This window comes from Eutrigla gurnardus (genome assembly GCF_963514095.1).
Source record: "Eutrigla gurnardus genome assembly, chromosome: 15".
In the NCBI taxonomy this organism is placed as follows: domain Eukaryota; kingdom Metazoa; phylum Chordata; class Actinopteri; order Perciformes; family Triglidae; genus Eutrigla; species Eutrigla gurnardus.
Genome location: NC_139938.1, coordinates 6,942,875 through 6,963,705, shown reverse-complemented (window position 1 = coordinate 6,963,705; position 20,831 = coordinate 6,942,875). Strand labels below are relative to the sequence as shown.

At 44.4% G+C, this 20,831-nt stretch overlaps 1 protein-coding gene across 4 annotated transcripts in view; it reads left to right on the top strand.

Moving 5' to 3' along the window:
- The window catches only part of mtmr4 (myotubularin related protein 4), a 40,260-nt gene extending 20,763 nt beyond the window's left edge, over nt 1-19,497 (top strand). For all 4 annotated transcript variants that reach the window (XM_084029711.1, XM_084029712.1, XM_084029713.1 and 1 more), the window contains 17 exons: nt 162-251; nt 4,774-4,890; nt 6,682-6,764; nt 8,207-8,373; nt 8,548-8,644; nt 9,808-9,921; nt 10,033-10,232; nt 10,905-11,033; nt 12,116-12,227; nt 12,760-12,955; nt 13,152-13,337; nt 13,609-13,779; nt 14,127-14,281; nt 14,465-15,950; nt 16,090-16,200; nt 16,350-16,438; nt 17,680-19,497. In XM_084029711.1, the coding sequence (XP_083885837.1) occupies nt 162-251; nt 4,774-4,890; nt 6,682-6,764; nt 8,207-8,373; nt 8,548-8,644; nt 9,808-9,921; nt 10,033-10,232; nt 10,905-11,033; nt 12,116-12,227; nt 12,760-12,955; nt 13,152-13,337; nt 13,609-13,779; nt 14,127-14,281; nt 14,465-15,950; nt 16,090-16,200; nt 16,350-16,438; nt 17,680-17,857 (3,681 nt within the window). In that variant the 3' untranslated portion in view covers nt 17,858-19,497. The remainder of the gene's footprint in view (nt 1-161; nt 252-4,773; nt 4,891-6,681; nt 6,765-8,206; nt 8,374-8,547; nt 8,645-9,807; nt 9,922-10,032; nt 10,233-10,904; nt 11,034-12,115; nt 12,228-12,759; nt 12,956-13,151; nt 13,338-13,608; nt 13,780-14,126; nt 14,282-14,464; nt 15,951-16,089; nt 16,201-16,349; nt 16,439-17,679) is intronic.
- The last annotated feature ends 1,334 nt before the right edge of the window (nt 19,498-20,831 follow it).

Genomic DNA, 20,831 nt, shown 5'->3' with positions numbered 1-20,831 from the left:
TTTGACTTTGCTGTTAATTAAACTGCTGTGTCATGGTTGTGTCTGTGTTGCTTCTTTAAATCGACATCTCTTTGTGCTGTTTCACTCTGCCGTGTCGGCCTGACTGATGACAGAAGTAGCAGTTTGTCTGACCACCCCTGCTCTGTGTTTGTGTCTGACAGGGTGAAGAAGGGCCTCCCAGTCTGGAGTACATCAAGGCCAAGGACCTGTTCCCCCAGAAGGAGCTGGTGAAGGAGGATGAAAGCCTTCAGGTGAGCTGAACGGTTTTCACCACCCGTAGACAACTACTCTGTTATCCAGCTACATGTCTGCAGACAGCCTGGTGGAGCTGCGGAAAAGACCAAGTGTGGCACTTCCATATTGTGACCTCATCTTCGATCCTGGCTCGTGTCACGAGAGCATTCCTCTAACACCCTGATGAAGCTTGGGGCGCCACTTTTTAGAATGAGATTGCAAAGACATTCCCAGAAGAGTCACAACTCGGCAGTTTGAGGCCAGACCCTGAAAGAGAGATGATGACTCGCGTCGAAGAGCATGTTTTTTTTGTCACTGCTGTGCCATCCTTTTTCAGTGCTCAACACAGAAAAAAAATTTAATTAGGCAACTTGGTGGATAACAATATCCACCAATATGCTGAAAAAAAAACACATTTTCTTGAGTATATATTTAGAAAAGATATTCTGAATAAGTCTGCCATATTTAGATATTGCCTCAACGAGAACAGAAGAAGAGTTTTGAAAGCAGGATGTTGAAGAGCTGAAGAAGGTGTTATCCTCAGCTTCCTGTATTGGTAGTTCTAACATGTAACACCGGCAGAGTGATGACGACATACATGAGTTCTTCTACATCACAGCTTTCTCTAGTGTGTATGCCGTTTCAACAGATTCATTATATCACCTTGACATGCTTTGGCTCTCGATGGGGAAAGTTTATCCCTCAAATTAAATACCTCCCGCACTTAAGAGGTTAGCTTCTAGTATTATAGATAATACACATAAATCTGCATGGCCTTCATTGAAAGTGCATTAGCTGATCATAAAGCAGCCATCCAAACAACACGATTATCCATGCAGTGTTGAAACCATTATATTACAGTTTTTTTTTTATTAAAATAAATATCATTAATTACATCTTTCCACCTCAAAGTTGACATTAAATTGCATCAGTCCCTTTTCATTCTATGTTTTTTCTATTCCATTTTAATGTTGTACTTTCATGGGGGTCCGTTTGACCAGTGCAGCTAAAAAGCATTTAGTTCACTGAAGCGAGAGGGGTTTGATAGTCTATCCCACAGTGAAGATGCCAGTAGCAACATTGTGACGGACAACTTGCACTGTGCCCTTGATGGTGTTGCGTTTGTGCTCTCTGGCTGTCTGGTGGTTAATGGAGCTGGGTATCATGCGTCTAGAGAACTGGACAACGGGCAGGTGGAGAGGTTTGCCCGGCCTGGGGTCACTATCTGTTTCTGCTGTTTGTTTCCACTTGGGGGTGGAAGTAGCATCCTGTTCAAAAGCCTTGTTTTTATTGTTATCACTATTATTATGATTATTATTCTGCACCAAATACTGCTCTCATTTTAGTTGCCTTGCAGCATTTTTTTCTAATGTTTTTTTTGCAGCACTTCCCCCTGGATTCACACATGCAGTTCCTCATTCTGTCTCTTATGTTTTTTTCTTTGTGTGCAGGCGATCTCGTGATAGTTTCTCTGACAGCTGATGTCTCTTGCAGGCATACCCTACCCCACCATATTTAATACCCTGCTGCCTCCCCTCCTGTGTACGTGCAGGCCTGCAGTTGTGTGTGCACATGTGCATGTTCTCACAGGCAGGCTGCTCGAGCTGGAAGTCACGACTCACAAGTCATGGTGTTATTCACGGGTCTTTCCTCCCTCTCTCTCTCTCTCTCTCTCTCTCTTTCTCTCTCTCCATCTCTCTCTCTCTTTCTCTCTCTCTCTCTCCATCTCTCTCTCTCACCATCTGTCTCTATCTCTCTCTCTCTCTCTCTCTCTCTCTCTCTCTCTCTCTCTCTCTGAAGTATTTCTGCTGCTGAAGGCTTCATAGAGGAAACGTGACACAGTATCTTCTGCTGCACTTGCTGGCTGCTGGTGACTCATGCACCTACTTTTGGAGCACAGCTTGCTTAACGCAGCTCCCGGTCTGTACAGCATGTAAACTATGGCACTCTCAGCAGAGCATGTTAGGTCTCTTCCAGCAGAGCAGCACACAGACTCAGTAGCTGCATATTCTTATTTCAACCATTACTGCAGCCGTTGACCCACGAAGAATGCAAGAAATGCATGATAGGGCTTTTCTCTCCTTCCTTTTCCTGTTACCGTCAAAGGCTACACAGTTTTCAGCTTTATTAGCTGTGTTTGTGCGCCTTTCACAATTTGATTGAGTTACATAAGTTATTAATTTTGAAATGCATCGATATTCCACTTTTTATTAGTCCCGGGGCAGAGTGCCACGGGGGCTGCTCCCTATATTTAGCTCTATTGCTGTCTGGGTGCAGAGTACTACGTGCTCCATTTCCCAGGTTAAGCTGTACCCTTTCCCTCATCGTGCTTCCTGTCCCGCTCACGCACACATTTTCTGTTGCTGAGCGACAGCAGGTGCAGTGATGAATGTAATAATTTATCATTTCTAAGAATGTTTAAAATATAAGCTCTATTCCTTTTAAAAAGACGAGAATAGTTTTGTTTTGTTTTAAATGTATTATATCGGTAGTGAAACGTAGGCTAACTGTCCGTCCCGTCCAGCCTGTGCTCTAACGAAGGCTGTGCTTTTAACTGTGCCGACTAATGTTATTTCAAGTAAGCCTGATTTTCTGACATTTTACCATAATCCCCCATCTGCCCTGCTGCATGTCCTCTTTAAACATGCACCAGTGGGTCCTCCTCTGCGTGACTCAGCAATGCATGCTAATGCAGGATGAGGTAATGTTGTCTCTAAGCAACACTGTTGGCCTCATTACCAGCAACGAAACCACAAGACCTGTTTTTTTTTTGTGGTCCCCAATGACTTATAATGATGTTTAAGTGAACAGAACTAACATCAGTGCATGCAGGTGATCACACAGAAGTGATGACTCAGAGAAACTGTGTGAAGAGGTTATGTAAACGTGGAATGAATGGGCACAACGCAGTGCTCTGCTTGTAAGAGATGTCCGAGCAGTAATATGACTCCCAGCACGCTTTGCTGTTTCACATCAGCCAGGAGAATGTTTAATGCATGGTGACTGAAAACGATTTATTCTCTGTAGGCTCCAGCTTTAATCCTCCTGATCACCGCAGCCATAAACGGTCTTTATAGTTCACTGAAATCAACATTTTTAAATCCCTTAGAGAAACAGCTCAAATAAACAGTGCAGTAACATTTAGTGGAGGCTTCCATCTTTATGAGTTCAGACGTCCTTTAAAAGTTGGTAACTGTAGCTGTGTTTCTTCCACATGGTGGGCTTCAGAAGCTAAAGGGCTGCCCCAGAGTGAAAGGAGGAATGTTTTCTATTTACCTCTGCTGGGAACCAATTATCTTAATGTTTTGGTCTCGTTGCAGCCAAAGCCCGGGCTTGGCTGTAATAATAAAATGGGTACAACGAGTAAGAATGTTAATGGACAGTTTGGGATCCCTCACTGTACCGTCAGCACTGGTGCAGACAGTCTCCATCCCAGCCCTGCATCTCGTCTGCCTGCTCATTCAGGCTCGCCAACACACCCTCCGTGCTCACAAAGGTCCTTCTGTAAAACTACTACGTGCTAATTGGACAGCTACACACGCACACTGTTCCCCCACATGTCCCCCCTTTTTGTCATATCTGCAATGTCGATCTGTCCACAATCATTACGAGTTTAGCTTCTTGTAGGCAGAACGGACGATGCAAGCACAAACTCCGCCTGCCTTATTATATATCGTAGTGCTGAGTATGGTTGGAAACCATCGACTCCGGTGACATACACAGTTTGATACTTGATTTTCAGTAACGATAGCAGAATGACGTTCCATACTTCCCTCCGAGGAATATAAACAGTTTCTTCTCCCAAAACTTCTTTCTGTCTCAAAAAGCCGAACTCAAATGCATCAGTGTTTAATTGTGCCTTAAAACAAAGGAGCTCTGCAAGAAGCTTTGACTTTTGAACGCATCGCTAAACCGGAGCCCCGCCCCCTTCGTTCAGGCCTCTGTTCAAAGCCCCGCCCCCAGAGCACCAAACAAGTGCTCTAGATCGGCAGAGTGCACGCAATCAGGAAGTAGGCATTGACAGACAGGCAGAGGCCGTCCAATTATTTTCTCCGGCCTGACTTTTATTGATTCGATGGGGTTTTTACAGTCCTGCCACTTTTTTAAAAAATGTTCTTTTAATGTAATTTAATGTATTCATTGCTATCAGTATGTTATGAGCATTGAAAGTAATATAGCAGAAAGTGTTTCTGAATAGAATAACCTCAACCTTTAACATTGGGTAAATGCAAATGAGTAAATGCTACTAGTGCCACCATGCTAACTAAGATACTGAACATCATCAGCATTGTCATGTTAGCGTTTAGCTGGCGTTTAGCCAGTTAGCATGGCAGAGTCTTTTAATCGTTAAATAGAGTTTCCTATGGAGGTCATTAATTAGAACCAGCTTGGAGAACATGGAGAGTACAGCTTTAAAACTAGCAGTGTGGATGTTATGACGATACTCCCAGTAGACATAATAATGACAGTAAACAGATGTCGGTGTTATGTTTCTGCTCATCAAACCTCAACAATCTGGTTGTTTTTGTGTCTCTACAGGTGCCATTCGCAGTTCTTCAGGGGGAAGGGGTGGAATATCTTGGCTGTGCCGACGAAGCAGTCATTGCCATTTCTAACTACAGGCTCCACATCAAGTTCAAGGACTCTGTCATCAACGTGAGTGCCCGTCTCGGAGAGTAAACGCACAGAAAAACTATAAAAGTAGAGTTTCACTTCGGTCCAAATGGCATGAGTGTCTGTGTGATCTCTACTGCTGCCATGCCACTGCACAGGCCAATAGCAAGAGAGAGGAGGCTTTAATGTGTAATTTGGAAGCACATACGCTTTTCCCCTTTCCCCCATATAAATTTTAGATTCACATAATTGTGCTAACCAGGCAAATAAACCTGCAAGTATTTGCCCATAAAGAGGCTTTAGTCATAACCCAGCGTAGCTGGTATGAAACTGTTTGCACCAGAATTGTACCACAGGGTTGGCGCCCCCCCTGATCTACAGGCAGGAGAGGTTTAATGTGACATCAAGGCTCCAAAGGTCTGGCCCCCACTTGCACCGATGCCCACATGCGCGCTCCTGTTGACGTCAGGCTGTGCTCAAACACAAACGGGCCAATTGTGTGCATTCGCTGGCAAAAAAATGTCCTCCTCCTTCCCAAAGTCCCAGTCATCTTTTCCAGAACGATTCGTCTTATGGAAAAGATGATGGGGCTTTGAAAAGGAGGAGGAGGGGGTCAGATCCCCACGACGTTCACGGTGCCTCTTCACCTTGATTCACTTTAGCAGAGGAGAGTCCCATTAATGCATTGGGTTTGTACGTCACCAGCTAACGGTCCTTATCAAAGTGCCGTCAGTCCTGCCTTGACCCCAGCAGCACAGATGAACTCTGTCTGCCCCCCCTCCCCCCCCTTCACTACTCATCCCTCTACTTCTAAGCTGTTTTCTTGCCCTTTGCTCCTGTCAATGTGTGTCTTTCTCTCCATGATTTCCATTTGGCTTGGGCATGTGCTGCAAGTAGCACAGTTATCCACCATTTTTTCAACCTCTTTGATGTTTTCTTTTCTTTTAACTCTTTATTTCCTTTTGCCTCCTGAATGTTTTTGGTTTAATAGTTTTTCCATTTCCTCCTGTCTTGTGTTTTCCCTCCCTCCCTCCCTCCCTCCCTGTTTGTACTCCATGGTGTCACTGTGTTTTAGACCTACCCAGGTGTGGACAATGAATTATCTGTGAGTACCATATGATAAAACACCACCCTCTGCCACTGTCTAGACAGCTTATATGATCCAGCTCCTCTTCATTTTTTAATTATTACAGTGCGATGAGGACACATTCTGATTTACACACAACTAAAAACAGGATTTATTGTTATTGTCTGCAAAAGGAGGAATGGTTGTGGCGCATTGTGTTGGCCGACCTTGAGACTTAATTAAAAAAGTAGCACTATTGTTTTACTATAAGACATCAAATAGGACTTTCTCAATCATACAGTGCACAGAATGCCGTTGCATAAAGGACTGACCAAATATGAAGTTGCATGGGGGATTCTATATTGTTATATTAATGCTACAGTTCACAGGTCAACTTAATATATATTGACTTTTATTTATTTTGGTTAGGTCTCGATGTGCCCGAGTGACTTTGAGGCAATGCTTATTCTGCAGAAAATATGACTGTTGTGAAGTGCCTTTTGGGAGTATTTAGTCTCACTGAATAGACAATCCAGTGGACATCAAGTTTACAGCTGTTGTTATGTATATAGTCTAGAGACCAAGCTAAAACACTGCAGAGGCCTTCTTCTCCTCAACAGTGAGCAGAAAAAGCTGTATCTATGTATATTCTAGCCTGGATTCAGTCTACACCAGACCACAGGGTGGTAACCTCTTTGCAGATGTACTGTTTGCTCTGACAGCAGGCCATCAGGCTGATCACACGTGCGCTCTGTCTCCCCCTACAGGTGCCTCTCAGGCTCATAGACGGTGTGGAGAGCAGAGATATGTTCCAGCTGCACATCATCTGTAAAGACTCCAAAGTTGTCAGGTAAGGAGAGCAGCTCACTCGCACACTAAACACGTCCTGTTAACCCTGCAGGCAGATGGACGCTGCCATTGACGAGAGTAAATACCGCACAGTGGTCTGGTATACATTAGGATGAATAATACAAGTGTTTCTGTCTGGCCGTGAGGAGATCATTTATGTGCTCTACACACCACCACGCTTAACCTCTAATCAATATTCTCAGGTGTAAAAAACAGGTTTAACTGATACGGGTCTGCCTTTATAAATATATACAACCCTGTAAGTTACAAGGTGGAATTCTGATGCTCAGGTTCAACCAGAATAACAGTCATAATTAATAATGGTTTAAAGTTTGGAAAGACGCATACATACATGTTTTTTTCTGACTTTCTGTTCATGACGTCTCTTTTGGTTTTCGTGTTAGCCTGACAAAAGACTACATGTCCATCCAGTCTGATTTCAGTCATTCTAATGTGCAGTAAAACTGATATTGTTGATTTATTTATCATGTAAAAACATCACACATCATACTATTACATGTCATTTTAAATTCCTTCCATTTTGGACCATTTGTCAACCAACACAAACAGCATGTCACTTTGTGCTCTGGGAAGTTGTGATCTTTTACTAAATCATTTTATACACTTGATTAATAATTAATTGTAACAATTATTGAGAGAGTAATTCTAATAATTACTAGTTGGAGTGGTAATGCGCCATGAAATCACTGAAACAAAGTCAAATCAACCTTTATTTTTCATCTAGACAATCATACGTAGTACAACGTGAAATTATGTCATGACTCATCATGTCATCGTGGCAGAATGTGGTCCTGGCTACTGGAGGGAGAACTACCACAGAAGTGGATTTGAGTACTGTGCCTGTTGTTTCGTATGTGTCTGCATGGACAGGTTTTGTGATGCAGTCATGAAACATTACAGGTGTGTAGTTGAGATCAAAGCGAAGGCTGAGTTTGAAGATGGATGTGGTCCCAGCAAGGGTAGAAGTAGAATCAACTTCTTTACTCAAGTAAAAGTGAAAAAGTACAGGCTCTGAAATGTAAAAAGTATCATATTAATAATAAAATCCAATAACGCATTAAAACCAAAGTAAGGAGCCCGTTTTGAAAATGTGAGGAGTATAAATTACAGATATTTGTTTTAAAATGTACACCTTTAATGTTGTGAAATGTCCTCAAAAACACTTCTGTGGTAGTTCCTGCAACTGTATGTGTCTCCGGGGCTCACACGGACACACACACACACACACACACACGCACACACAGACACACACACCCACACACACAGACTCACTGGTCCAGAGGCCTGTTTTTATTTCACAGCAGATTGAAATTCTCAAGTGTTCTACTGAAATAACTGAAATGACTTTTCTCCCAGCCCCCAAAGATATGCTGCAGTGTCGCTCCACTTATTTCTTTAATCTTCACATTTGGTTCTCCACAGATGCCACTTTGCAACGTTCAAGCAGTGCCAGGAGTGGGTGAAGCGTCTGAACCGGGCCATAGCTCACCCGTCCCGGCTGGAGGACCTGTTCGCCCTGGCATATCATGCCTGGTGTCTGGGAGGAAACGCTGATGATGAAGACCAGCATGTTCATCTCTGTCGCCCAGGTAAACACACACACGCACGCACGCACACACACACACACACACACGCACGCACGCACACACACACACACACACACACACACACACACACACACAGTCAAGACTGCACTAACATTTCTTATTTTGTTAAAACGTTGATCTTCCTAAAATGCTTCCATGCTTTGCTCTTGTGTGCAGGTGATCATGTACGTCAGAGAATGGAAATGGAGGTCAAGCGGATGGGCTTCGACACTCAGAACGTCTGGAGAGTGTCGGACATAAACTGCAACTTCAAGTATGTCACAGATACTTTACCATGAATAGCTTTGCAGATGAGATAGCTTTACAACGCTGGTACTGTAAACAGTCATGCTGGTCGTTAAGGGTGAGTGGTGAGAGTCGGACTGGAATCATGGCTGACACCACAATGTTGCCAAACAGATTGTGTGACAAACAACCAGTGTGTATGTGTTGGCACGTCTTAACACTGTGTGTCACAACTCTATCAGGAAATGGAAGTTTTGAATTGATCTTAAATACAGTTTATTTTGGAGGGATAGCAGTCAAGTGTGCACTTATTATTATTATTTTTATTTTACACAGAATCATCGCATTTTGTGTGACGTCCGAGTTAGACAAAGAACGTTCAATCATCAGTATTTGCTTTGTTCATGCTGTACTATCAATGTTGTGGTTACCCAGAGTCACGATAAAAAATATGTCAAGATTTATAAAAACATCCATAGAGATCAATCGAACCACATATAATTCACTACTCTGCCATAAATCCAGATGTTGCATGTCTTTCCAAACAATCCTAATTTTACAAATAACTTTCTAAAACACTCCATCAACACACAGCACCGGCCTACAGCCTTCCAGCCTGAAAGTAGCTTATTTAGCGATTGATTGGTGAAACGAGGATTGTGGAGACGCTAGCATCACTCTTACCGACTCCAGGCTTTTACACTAACACACGTAAACAAGATCGTAGCTCTCAGCCGAGCAGAAATAATGCGGTATACCGTGTGTGTAGACCGGTGTATCAGAATCTTCTGTGTCCTTTGCTGTCTGGATAAATAAACGCTAAAAAAAATGCCCGTCTGCTCGGAGGGCCCAGGAGACCACATCCTGCTGAGGGAGAAAACACACAGGACAATGGGCTAATTAAACAAGCTGCAGCCTGCTGCGGCCCATGACTCAGCACAGTATTTCAGCCCCCCCCCTCTCTCCGTCTCTTCCCTCCTTAGAGTAGAGTATCACAATAGAGGAGGAGGAGGAGAGCAGAGATAGATGGAGTCCGGCAGTAGCATTTTGTGTTTTGTTCTGCCAGAGCTGAGAGTTCTTGATGAAGTCGTGACCCTGAAACCCTCGATATTTTCTCACGGTTCGGGGCTTTGTGTTGCATATCTTAAGTAAACTGCTGCTAACCTATAAAATGATGCGTCTTGTCCACAGGCTGTGCTCCAGCTACCCACAGAAGCTTCTGGTTCCAATATGGATCACAGACAAGGAGCTGGAGAGTGTGGCGTCCTTCAGATCCTGGAAGAGGATCCCTGTGGTGGTCTACAGGTGGCTTTACTGACACCCAGTCATATACACACTCTCACGTGTTTTCACCAATACACACAGTGTTTTGACACTTTGGTCTGCCCTTGTGTTTACGGCTACCTTGACCTCCAGACACCAGAAGAACGGGGCCGTGATCTCCCGTTGCAGCCAGCCTGAGATCAGCTGGTGGGGCTGGAGAAACACGGATGATGAGTACCTGGTGACCTCCATCGCCAAGGCGTGTCAGATGGATGCTGGAGCCAAGGGTACCTGTGGAGCACCAGCCTGCCGACAACGTGGCGAAGCTCCCGACTCCTCTGATAGTGATTTTGGTAAAGCAGTTGCTTGATTGATGCAGACACTCCTAGAGCTCTCAAGAATGCATTCAATAGAGATGCTTAGCATACGTGCCAAGCAATACACCATGTTTACTTATACTTACATACATTAGGCTTGTTCAGTAAATACACTGTCAAAAATTAGCAGTGAATTAAGTAGCATTAAATAACATTTATGCTCCTTTTCCTGACTTATTTCACGCTGTCATTTAAAAATGAAGTGCACACACTATCCATTATACTGCATCAGACTGAGTTACTAGTTACAGCTGCCAGTGTTGTTTTTGTTATTTCTGATTTTGGATATCTTTCTTTTTTCTCACATGCACGTCACAGAGTGACATGAAAGGGTTTTGAACATCATTACTGGGTGCTCGACTGAGTGCAAAGACACTAATTACTCATCTTCTCCGTGGTAGCTACTGAGATCAGGTCCCTGGACTTGTGATCGTTACCTATAGCAACACTGTGGTTTTGTGTCATCAGGAGGAGATATTGATTTTCAGTAGGTTACAAATGCAGTCAGTTTCTGTTAATCATGTCCCTGGCACTTCTCTGATTCCCTCCTTCTCCTCTCACCCTTTCTCCTCAGCAGTTCGATTAACATAAACGCTGTCCACTCACCAGTAAAAAGTCATCATCATCATCATCTCTCTGTGTCTCCAGACTCCTCTCTGACGGGCGGCTCTGGCTGCGATGAAAACACGGTGCCACAGAAGCTGCTGATTCTGGATGCTCGCTCGTACACCGCCGCAGTGGCCAACCGGGCCAAGGGCGGAGGCTGTGAATGTGAAGGTCAGTTAGTGGGACCAAACATTGGAAAAGGCTCAAACAATTCAATGCAATTTTTTTATTTTGTAAGATGTGAGATCAAATCCAACTGACATTGTGTGTGTCTTTGTGTGCGTGTGTGTGTGTGTGTGTGTGTGTGTGTGTGTGTGTGTGTGTGTGTCAACATGTATTTATCACATTTCCATTTTGTGATATGTTTACATTAGTGTGTATTCACCACCTTTACCCTTCAGATTCTCAGTGATTGAAGCAGTTAATTTAAACTGAATGAAAATCATATTTTTATAATAACAATGGATCCACACATATGTGAATGCTGTCGCTCAAAGGGACGTACGACTACACACAAAGATTTAGTACCAAACTATGCAGATATTGCACCTTTAAAAATAAAAACCAAAGCTTTTATAAACTATATTTCTTACAGCAGCAGGCAGAAAACGTTCTTGTATGTCTGCCATCCAATCTATGCAGTTGCCGTAGATCGTATGGCAGACAAATATAGCAACCAGCTGTTGGCATCTGGATAAAAATCCAGCTGCATATTTTAATCATATGATGATGTGGAACAAAGTCAGGTTGCCAGAAACAAAGACTTGCTGCCCCATAATTTCTTGATCTGTAAATAATGAATTGACATTACAACTTTCTAAAAGCTATATTCCAATCAGATCTCTTACAAACATGCATTTCAAATGTTTTGCATCAAAAGTGTGTGGCACAAACATTCTGACTCAGTCCCATGATGCCATTGCATTTGTCCTGTAGAGGTCAACCTGTTTCAAGGTCAAGGTGAAGAAGTAGCTGCCTGCAAAATCTCAAAGTATTAAGTTCCACTCTGCTGTTTTGGATCAGAGGTCTATTTAAAAAAGTGCTGCTCTGTCCGGGATTGTAAAAAGTGGCCTCAGTCTGTACGGTTGACACATGATATTCAGTAAGCGGCGACTCGCTGTTGAAAACCCAGAATGTTCCATTGTACCGAGATAATAAAATAGAACCCCACCTTCACCTGAAAACATGAGGCTACTTTATCTTGCAAGCTTGGGTTGTTAAGGTCTTCATCAGAGTTGTTTGTGTACACTTAGAGTACTACCCCAACTGTGAGGTGATGTTCATGGGAATGGCCAACATCCACGCCATTCGGAACAGCTTCCAGGCTCTGAGGACCGTCTGCAGTCAGATCCCGGATCCAGGAAAGTAAGTCGATCCACTTGACCTTTCTCTCTGAGCGGCTCTGCCTTCATTTGTGCCTCCCCCTCCCTCCCTCCCCCGTTTTAATGGCCTCACCTCACTGTAAGGCAACACCGCTGGGAGATGGGAACGCTGCCACCGCCCAGGCCCGGCGCTGCTGGACTGGCCAGCGGTCTGTCTCTACACACTGAAAGTGGATACGTGTTTCCGTTTGTTCCCGGGATCACATCTGTGTGTTTCTTAACCAGCTGTGTGTGTTTTTCTGGTGTGTTTCCATCTCTGATTACATGTGTGTTTGTATGTACAGTACATAGGTTAACCCAGCTGATATGACATCACTCCGTGTTTTTTATGACTTGTTATTCTGATGGTGGCCTCCAGAGATGTAGGTCAGAGGCTTCCATCTCCTAACACCCTCAGCTTAATAACCCAGTGTAACTTAACGCTGATGTATGTGTGCAGCTTCTAGGCTTCACTTCATCGGTTGGGACATGCTCTATATGGATTCGTACTAATCAGTCACCTCTGGACTTTCCAGCTGGCTTTCGGCTCTAGAGAACACCCGTTGGCTGCAGCACCTGTCCGTCATGCTGAAGGCGGCCACTCTGGTGTGTTCGGCGGTGGAGAGGGACGGCCGTCCTGTCCTGGTGCATTGTTCAGATGGGTGGGACCGCACACCCCAGATTGTAGCCCTCTCCAAGATCCTGCTGGACCCCTACTACCGGACATTGGAGGTGAGCGTTTAGAGTTTGGCCCCAGAATGTTCTATACACATTTAGACGAAGAGGAGGTGGAATAAACTAGAAGTCATCTTTGTTTAAAGTGTCCATTGTAATGACAATCTTATCGGGAGTGCAATCCTAAATCATTGGGGTCCTCTCTTAAGGATAGTTATACAGTGATATGTACTGACCACCGTGACATCCGCAGGGTTTCCAGGTGCTCGTAGAGACCGAGTGGCTGGACTATGGTCATAAGTTTGGCGACCGCTGTGGCCACCAAGAGAACGCAGACGATGTGAGCGAGCAGTGTCCCGTCTTCCTGCAGTGGCTGGACTGTGTTCACCAGCTGCTCAAACAGTTCCCCTGTCTCTTTGAGTTCAACGAGGCCTTCCTGGTGGGTGGTCGTACCGCTCTCTCTTCTCCTTTTCACTAATAATGACTCGATATAAACGTGTAATAAAGTCACATAAGTCGGTTATATGATGAACTACCATTATAAGCCTGAAAAGTTGCAGCCAATCTGAATTAAGAATCAACTTTGTCATTTTATAACGAGCTAATCTTGTTTCGCATCAATCAGTCACTATCGAACCATAAAGAATGTAATTGATTGCCATTTTGAAAGGCCTGACTTCCTGTTCCGCTTGTCTTCCACGCGTGTCCAGGTCAAGCTGGTGCAGCACACGTACTCGTGTCTTTACGGCACCTTCCTGTGTAACAACGCTCGCGAGAGGGAGATGAGGAACATCTACAAACGCACCTGCTCCGTGTGGTCGCTGCTTCGCAACGGAAACAAGAACTTTCAGAACTTCCTCTACATCCCCAGTCATGATATGGTACCTACCACATTTTACACTGTCCTGACGCTGATATTATGCTGTTACTATTGGACTATTATTCATGCGTATTACAGCCACCAGTTAAATACAGAATAACATAAATCAGTAGATCTCTAGTCTTAGTTCTCAGATGCTGAATAGATTAAGTGTCATAGTATGATCTTTCGTCCATAACTGTCATATTCTTTAAAGATGTAAATTCACCTCGGGATCGAACCTGTGCCACCCTGATTCTCTGTGAATGATCGGTTAGAAAAGCATAGAAACAGAGTGAGAGTCGTAATGTACCGTCATTACTGTATTTTGATCTTCTGGTATCGCCCTTTTCCCTCGTTTGTCTCCAGGTCCTGCAGCCAGTCTGCCACACACGAGCATTGCAGCTGTGGACAGCCGTCTACCTGCCCACCTCCTCCCCCTGCACCGCTGTGGACGATTCTATGGAGCTCTACCTCCCCCCGAGTGTCACAGGGGACGAACTCACCTCCCGCTCCCTGGACAGGTGTGTTTGTTTGATGCAGATCTGGTTGCTAACTCAGTGTCTCTACTAATTAGTCTTAGCAGTCCCTCAACAGAGATGCATTTACCTCATCTGACAGAGCTAGACTGCCCCCTAGAGTCCCAAACAGCAAATTGCCATTTCTGCAGCACAAAAATAAACCCTTTATGTATTTCTGTTTTCCAGACTTCCGAAAACCCGCTCCATGGACAACCTGCTGTCAGCTTTTGAGAACGGGATGCCCCTGACACGTACTTCTAGTGACCCAAATCTCAATAAACACTGCCAGGAGGGTCGATCAGCCCCGGAGCCCTCACCAGCCACGGAAGAAACTTCTGCTGACGTGCCTGATGAGGTCACACCTGACACTGGACTTGACGGGAGTGAGGGGGAACCTCTTCACGAGAGTCCTGCCAAGACCCCAGAGGGTGTCCCAGGGGCAGAGGGCTATGAAGACACAGTGGGGGAGCCCTGTCTCACCACACAGCCCCTGCCCTCTCTGCCCCTTTCCCCGGTCTCTCTCAGTCAGGACGTCCCACTCGCTTACACTCCCTTCCCCACTCCTGTTCTCCCACAGGCTTTGCCTCAGATCACTAACCCTCCACCCCCACCCCCTCCCCCTCCGCTGGAGGCTGAGAGCCCCTGTAGGACTGCTGAGAGCACCATGTCACCCACTCATAAATCAGAGCCGTGCTTACCTCTCCCCTGCCAGAGCACGGAGCCCGCAGCCACAACACCCATCCTGCTGCTTAACGGCCACGCAGATGGCCAAGCAAACGGCCTCCCAGAATCTGCAGACCTGCTGGCTCTGAAGCAGCTTACACCACTCCTTCCCATGGAGGACTCCACAGAGACTCTCATAGGTGAGGGAGAGCTTCCCCCCTTCCCGCCCCCCACAGTGGTTCAGGACGTTCCCCAGAATCATGTTAATGATGAGGAGAAGCCTGAATCACAGCCCCAGGTTCAAGCTCCGAGGGAGAAAGAGGACATGAGGACAGACGCAGTGAAAGGAAAAGAGCGTGTGTTAACGGTTGCTGTAGCTCCTGTAGACTGTACCCAGGTAGCAGCTCGCCATCTCATCTCCCAGAGCCAGCTCACAGACCTGTCCCTGCTCGGCTCCCACTGGGAGAGCGTCCAGGGTCTGGTCCAGTCCGTGTGCAGCAGTGCCAGTCACTCTGGCGTCAGCCGGGCATTGCAGCACAACGCTTACCAGAGCCGGCGGCTTGCCACTAAGCTGCTCCGCTCCCAGGGCTTTGCCATGGCCAACGGGTCCCAGTGCTGCCGCAGAGAGGCTCTTTGTTATCCCAGCAGCCCTCTGCAGGCCGGGTGGCTGTCTGCTGCCAGGAGTGCAGGCTACACTGGCCTGTGTGGGCCTGCTGCCGCTGCCCTCAGCAGCTACTCCCTGACTGGCCATCAGCTCCTGCCGGTGTCATACTCCTCGCCCTCCGCTTCCAGCTCCCCTCCCCCAACCCAAGCCCCAGCTTACCTGGACGACGACGGGCTGCCGGTGCCCATGGACGCCGTGCAACAGAGACTGCGGCAGATCGAGGCGGGCTACAAGCAGGAGGTGGAGGTGCTGAGGCAGCAGGTACGACAGCTGCAGATGAGGCTGGAAAGTAAACAGTACAGTACCCCTCCCTCGGAGCCAGACATCGACTACGAGGATGACATTGTGAGTCGATTTTTTCAATTATGACAGTAATGCCAGACAGAGCTCTTTGACTGCAGTTTGCAAATGTTTGCTTTTGAAGACCCTCTCTTCTCTCACTCCTGTCGGTCTTCTGATCCTGCCCTTCCCTCTCTGTTTCCAGACCTGTCTGCGGGAGTCAGACAACAGTAACGAGGAGGACTCTCTGTCCACCCACAGCGAGGACCGTCTGTCTGAGGGCAGCTGGGATCGAGTGGAGCGCAAGGACACAGAGGTCAGTGTCCGTTATCGCTTCACCACCTGAAATAACTTTCTTCTCCGCTTCCTCACCATCCTTCCTCCTCTTCCTCCTCACATCTGTGGCCATGAGCGCCTCTAATTACCACCCTGTTCTAAGAAAGGTGTCCATGTGTGTCTGTGTAGGTCACCAGGTGGGTGCCGGACCACATGGCCTCCCATTGTTTCAACTGTGACTGTGAGTTCTGGATAGCCAAGAGACGTCACCACTGCAGGTGAGCCTTCACAACACAAGGATCTTAAAATATCACATGAACTGATTATTTTTATTTGATCAGTTAACTGACACTAAGCTTCGCAGCTGAAACACCTTGAAGGAATCTTCTTAAAAATTTGGCACAAATGTCCACTTGGACTCAAGGATGAACTGATTGAATTTAGAGGTCAAAGGTCAAGGTCACTGTGTCCTTACAAAACTGATTTTGGCCATAACCTTTATTCCATACCCTAATTATGACGATAACACACAAACCTCTAATAGAATAAAATGATGAATTGATGTGAGTTAGTGAGGAAGACCACCGTCATGTCCGTACCTGAATATAAAGTCATGGAAGTTAACACGCTGCTTGAAAAATACTAGACATGAAAGGTTATTTATCCGTGCAGTTTTATACTCTAAACCCTTATATTTTTTATACTTATTTTGTTAGCCAGACTGCTGACTGGCCCGGTTCCACAAGGGTGCAAAAGCAAGCAGTGCACTCCAAGTTGAATATTTTTCCCCCTCAGTTGAAATATGAATAATAAATGCAGAGTGCACGATGGTCGGCGCATGGACTGTTTGTGTCTCCAAACGCAGGGGTTGGGTGAAGGTCAGTAAAGATCAGCGGGTGTGGCGATTATTAAATTCTCTCTCAGCCAATCATATCACTGGTAGCTCATCACGCTGAAACAGCTGTGCCAATCAAGGTTGAACAACAACAACAACATGATTCAGTCTCACAACATGAACAGGCATCACAACAAGTCTGCATCCAAAGACAGATGTAGTGTGATTTTTCATCTTCCACTTTCTATAATAACAATAAATATGACAAATAAATGCATTTGGTTAATATGGCGTATTGTATTTTATATATATGGGCTATTTAGGCATTCTAGCATCAATTCTAATGAATCTTAGCTCGTACATAGACACGTAGATGCTACTTTTGCTAAAAAGAAAGTTGGGGGAAAAAGGCTATGATGAGCCCTGGTTACCAGATGTCTCCTTAGTAATAACATGCAGAGTATACATTTATAATCGACACATTATAATAATAATAAAACATTTAATTTATAGAGCACTGGACGCAGTCGCCTGATAAACTACTCTACTGTATCACTGATGTGTAGCTGCTAGTCGAACACCACTCATTTCTAAGTCATTTATTTTGGCTGCCAATTAAAATGCAAAACGCAGAACTGTTATGTTAAAATGTATCCTAACTTCCTGTGTGGTCTCCATCTTCAGGAACTGTGGCAATGTGTTCTGTAAAGACTGTTGTCACCTGAAGCTGCCCATCCCAGACCAGCAGCTGTATGACCCGGTGTTGGTCTGCAACACCTGCCACGACCTGCTCCTGATGTCCCGCACCCGCGAGATCCGCAGCCAGCAGCTCAAGAAGGCCATCGCCACAGCCTCCAGCTGAGAGAAGTGCTGCGTAGCATGGCCCGCCTCGGCTCTGTCCCGTTCGTTTTGGACTGATGAGCTGAGCGCCCCGTTGTGACCCCGACTTGCTGTGGTTTTCTGCTGCAGGGGGAGGATGAGGAGGAATTCATACTGTTTGGGAGGCTCGGTGTGGGAGCGGAGATGCTCTGTGAGACTGTCTGAGAGGCGGAGAAGAGGACAGGCAAAGTCTGAGATGGAGGCGTGTCGGCGGGGGAGATTTCCCTGTAGAACAAACCCCTTCTGTTCAAAGATATTTTCAACTCGGAACACTGAGGCGTCCAGTTTCCTCCACGCGGCTCAGTCCTCTAGCGGTGCCCTCTCTGAGACACGTCTCCAACCTGTCCACCCCAGTAGAGTCGCCCACCTTCAGTACCAAACACCTGCACCCTCCTTACAGACACTCTCGCACTTCAGAGGACAATCGCTCACCCTTCCACGTGACGGGGACTCCAAAGCCTTTACCTGTACTACTGGAGGCTTTCAACTTTAAAAGAAAAGAATTGCTGCTACAGTATTTAAAAGTCTAATTTTGTATTCTTATTTTGTGCACTACTAGCTGTTGTGTTTTTAAGGGAATTTGAGACCAAACTTGAGCAAAAGGGAGAAATCTGCTGTTTACTTTGTCATTGCATAGTTTTTCTTGGAGCCTGAATGTAATATGTAATGGATAACTGGATCGAGTTTATGTTCCTGTGCATTTGGTGGGTTGTATATGTGTCCATTGCTGCAATGTGTTTTCAGAATTATGTATATGCACAGTCAATGTGGTTCTGTCTTTATCGATGCTTTTCTCCAGTATAGCCATGCCGTGGCATTAGACGCTCTGAGGGATGTGCTGATCGGTCAATGCAATGCTGCCTGTTGTTTGTTTTGTGGGACGTGTGTTTGATGCGTTAAGAGGAAGGAGAGCACAAGAACGTCGGGCTGCGGCCGATATGGTCGCGTCTTCTTCCGATGTGAGAGAAATACATGGGAAGGTACTGTGGTTAACGACGGAGGGAAGGTTTTTCCACTGAGATGTGTGAATGAATGGCTTAATGCAAGTACGAAAGCTTGATGTCCATCTGACTGATGACTCCTCAGATTGTTAACTAACAGTAAAGACTGAACAAAGTGCTTGGAGTTTCTTGTTCTGTTGAGGGGAGTTTGGCCACAGTCCCCTTATTAAAAGATGTGTTTGCGTCTCCTGGTTGTTCCTCGAGACAATAGTGCCATATTTTGTTCTGTCTATGTTTAAAGCCTTTTGTTTTTCTTCTGGATAGCAGCAGGTTTCTAATTGGCCAACTCTCTGTATGTTTTAACGGTACAGATAGTTAGCTGCTTAATTGAGACGACTAAAGATTAACAGATGGTTCAGCCTGACAACGAGGCTAACTGCTTTAATGGATGATCGGATGTCACTGAATTAGTTAACCTGTGTGGTTACCCATTATCTAATATTTGGGATTTTTTCACATGGTGTTCTTGAAGTCGAAATCTTTAAGAGGAACTTGAAATGTAACATACATAGTTATCTGATCCGTAGTGGTGGCTAAAACCTGTCACCTGATGAATAATTGTTGTAAAGAAATGCACTGTAAAAGATAAATCCCATGGGTTAAAATAAAAGATTATATCATGCATCTGTGTCCCCGTCTTGCTTATTTGCACGGAGCTCTTGAAAAGGTATTAAAAGCTTCCAGGCATAGTGATTGGCACTCTTTATTTTGTCCAAAATGATGATGAAAATCTGAATGAAGCAATCGCAGACCGTTAAGAGGCTCAAACAGATTGTCTCCTGTGTTTGTTGTTTGTTCCTTCACCTGCTACCGATTACCAGGCGGTTGATTATCATCAACCAGATGAACTGATGGGAAAGCCTGGACACTTCCAGAGTGACAGAGGTGAAAGAAGTGTACTAAAAATCTCTTAATTTGAATATTCAAATAAAGCTAAAGTTCAGAGCTTTGCTCGCACGTAGACCATCATTTCTGTATTAAAAATATAACCAACTCTCCAAATACTTTTTGCTGCACTACCTGACAGCTATGAGTTTTCCAAAAAACATTTTTGATTTCATAAAATATTCACGACATACATTACTGTCACTTTTTTCAACATACAATATTTACTTTCTCCCCACAAATTGATTTTTATGGATTTCGTTTTAACATGCCATATTGTAACTTTTTAACATACTATATGATGATTAAAAAAAAAAACTATACTAACCCATAAAATTAATTTAGTTGTATTACTTTTTTCAAGACTTTCCGACATACTATATTATGATTTTTTTCTATTACGTTTTTCAACTATACTGTGAGTTGTTACAACACTAATACTTTTGACATACTATACTATGAATTTCTAAGATTTTTTTATAGACATACTATTCTGTGATTTTAATTTGACTTTTTTGACATACTTTCACTTTTTTTGCTTTTTAAACTTTTTTCTTTTCGACATACTAGTCTGCCTTTTATCGACATACTGTAGCAGGGCTTTTGTATAATATGACGTTTTATTACTTTTTTCACCATACTATACACTGCCTTTTTCAACATACTATACAATGATTATTTTTAACTTTTTTCGACAATATGCTGTGACCTTTTTTATACTTTTTCAACATACTATACACTGCCTTATTGCATTTTTTAACATACTATACAATGATTATTTTTAACTTATTTCGACAATATGCTGACCTTTTTTATACTTTTTCAACATACTATACACTGCCTTATTGCATTTTTTAACATACTATACAATGATTATTTTAACTTTTTTTGACAATATGCTGTGACCTTTTTTATACTTTTTCAACATACTATACACTGCCTCATTGCATTTTTTAACATACTATACAATGATTATTTTTTGACTTTTTTTGACAATATGCTGTGACCTTTTTTATACTTTTTCAACATACTATACACTGCCTTATTGCATTTTTTAACATACTATACAAT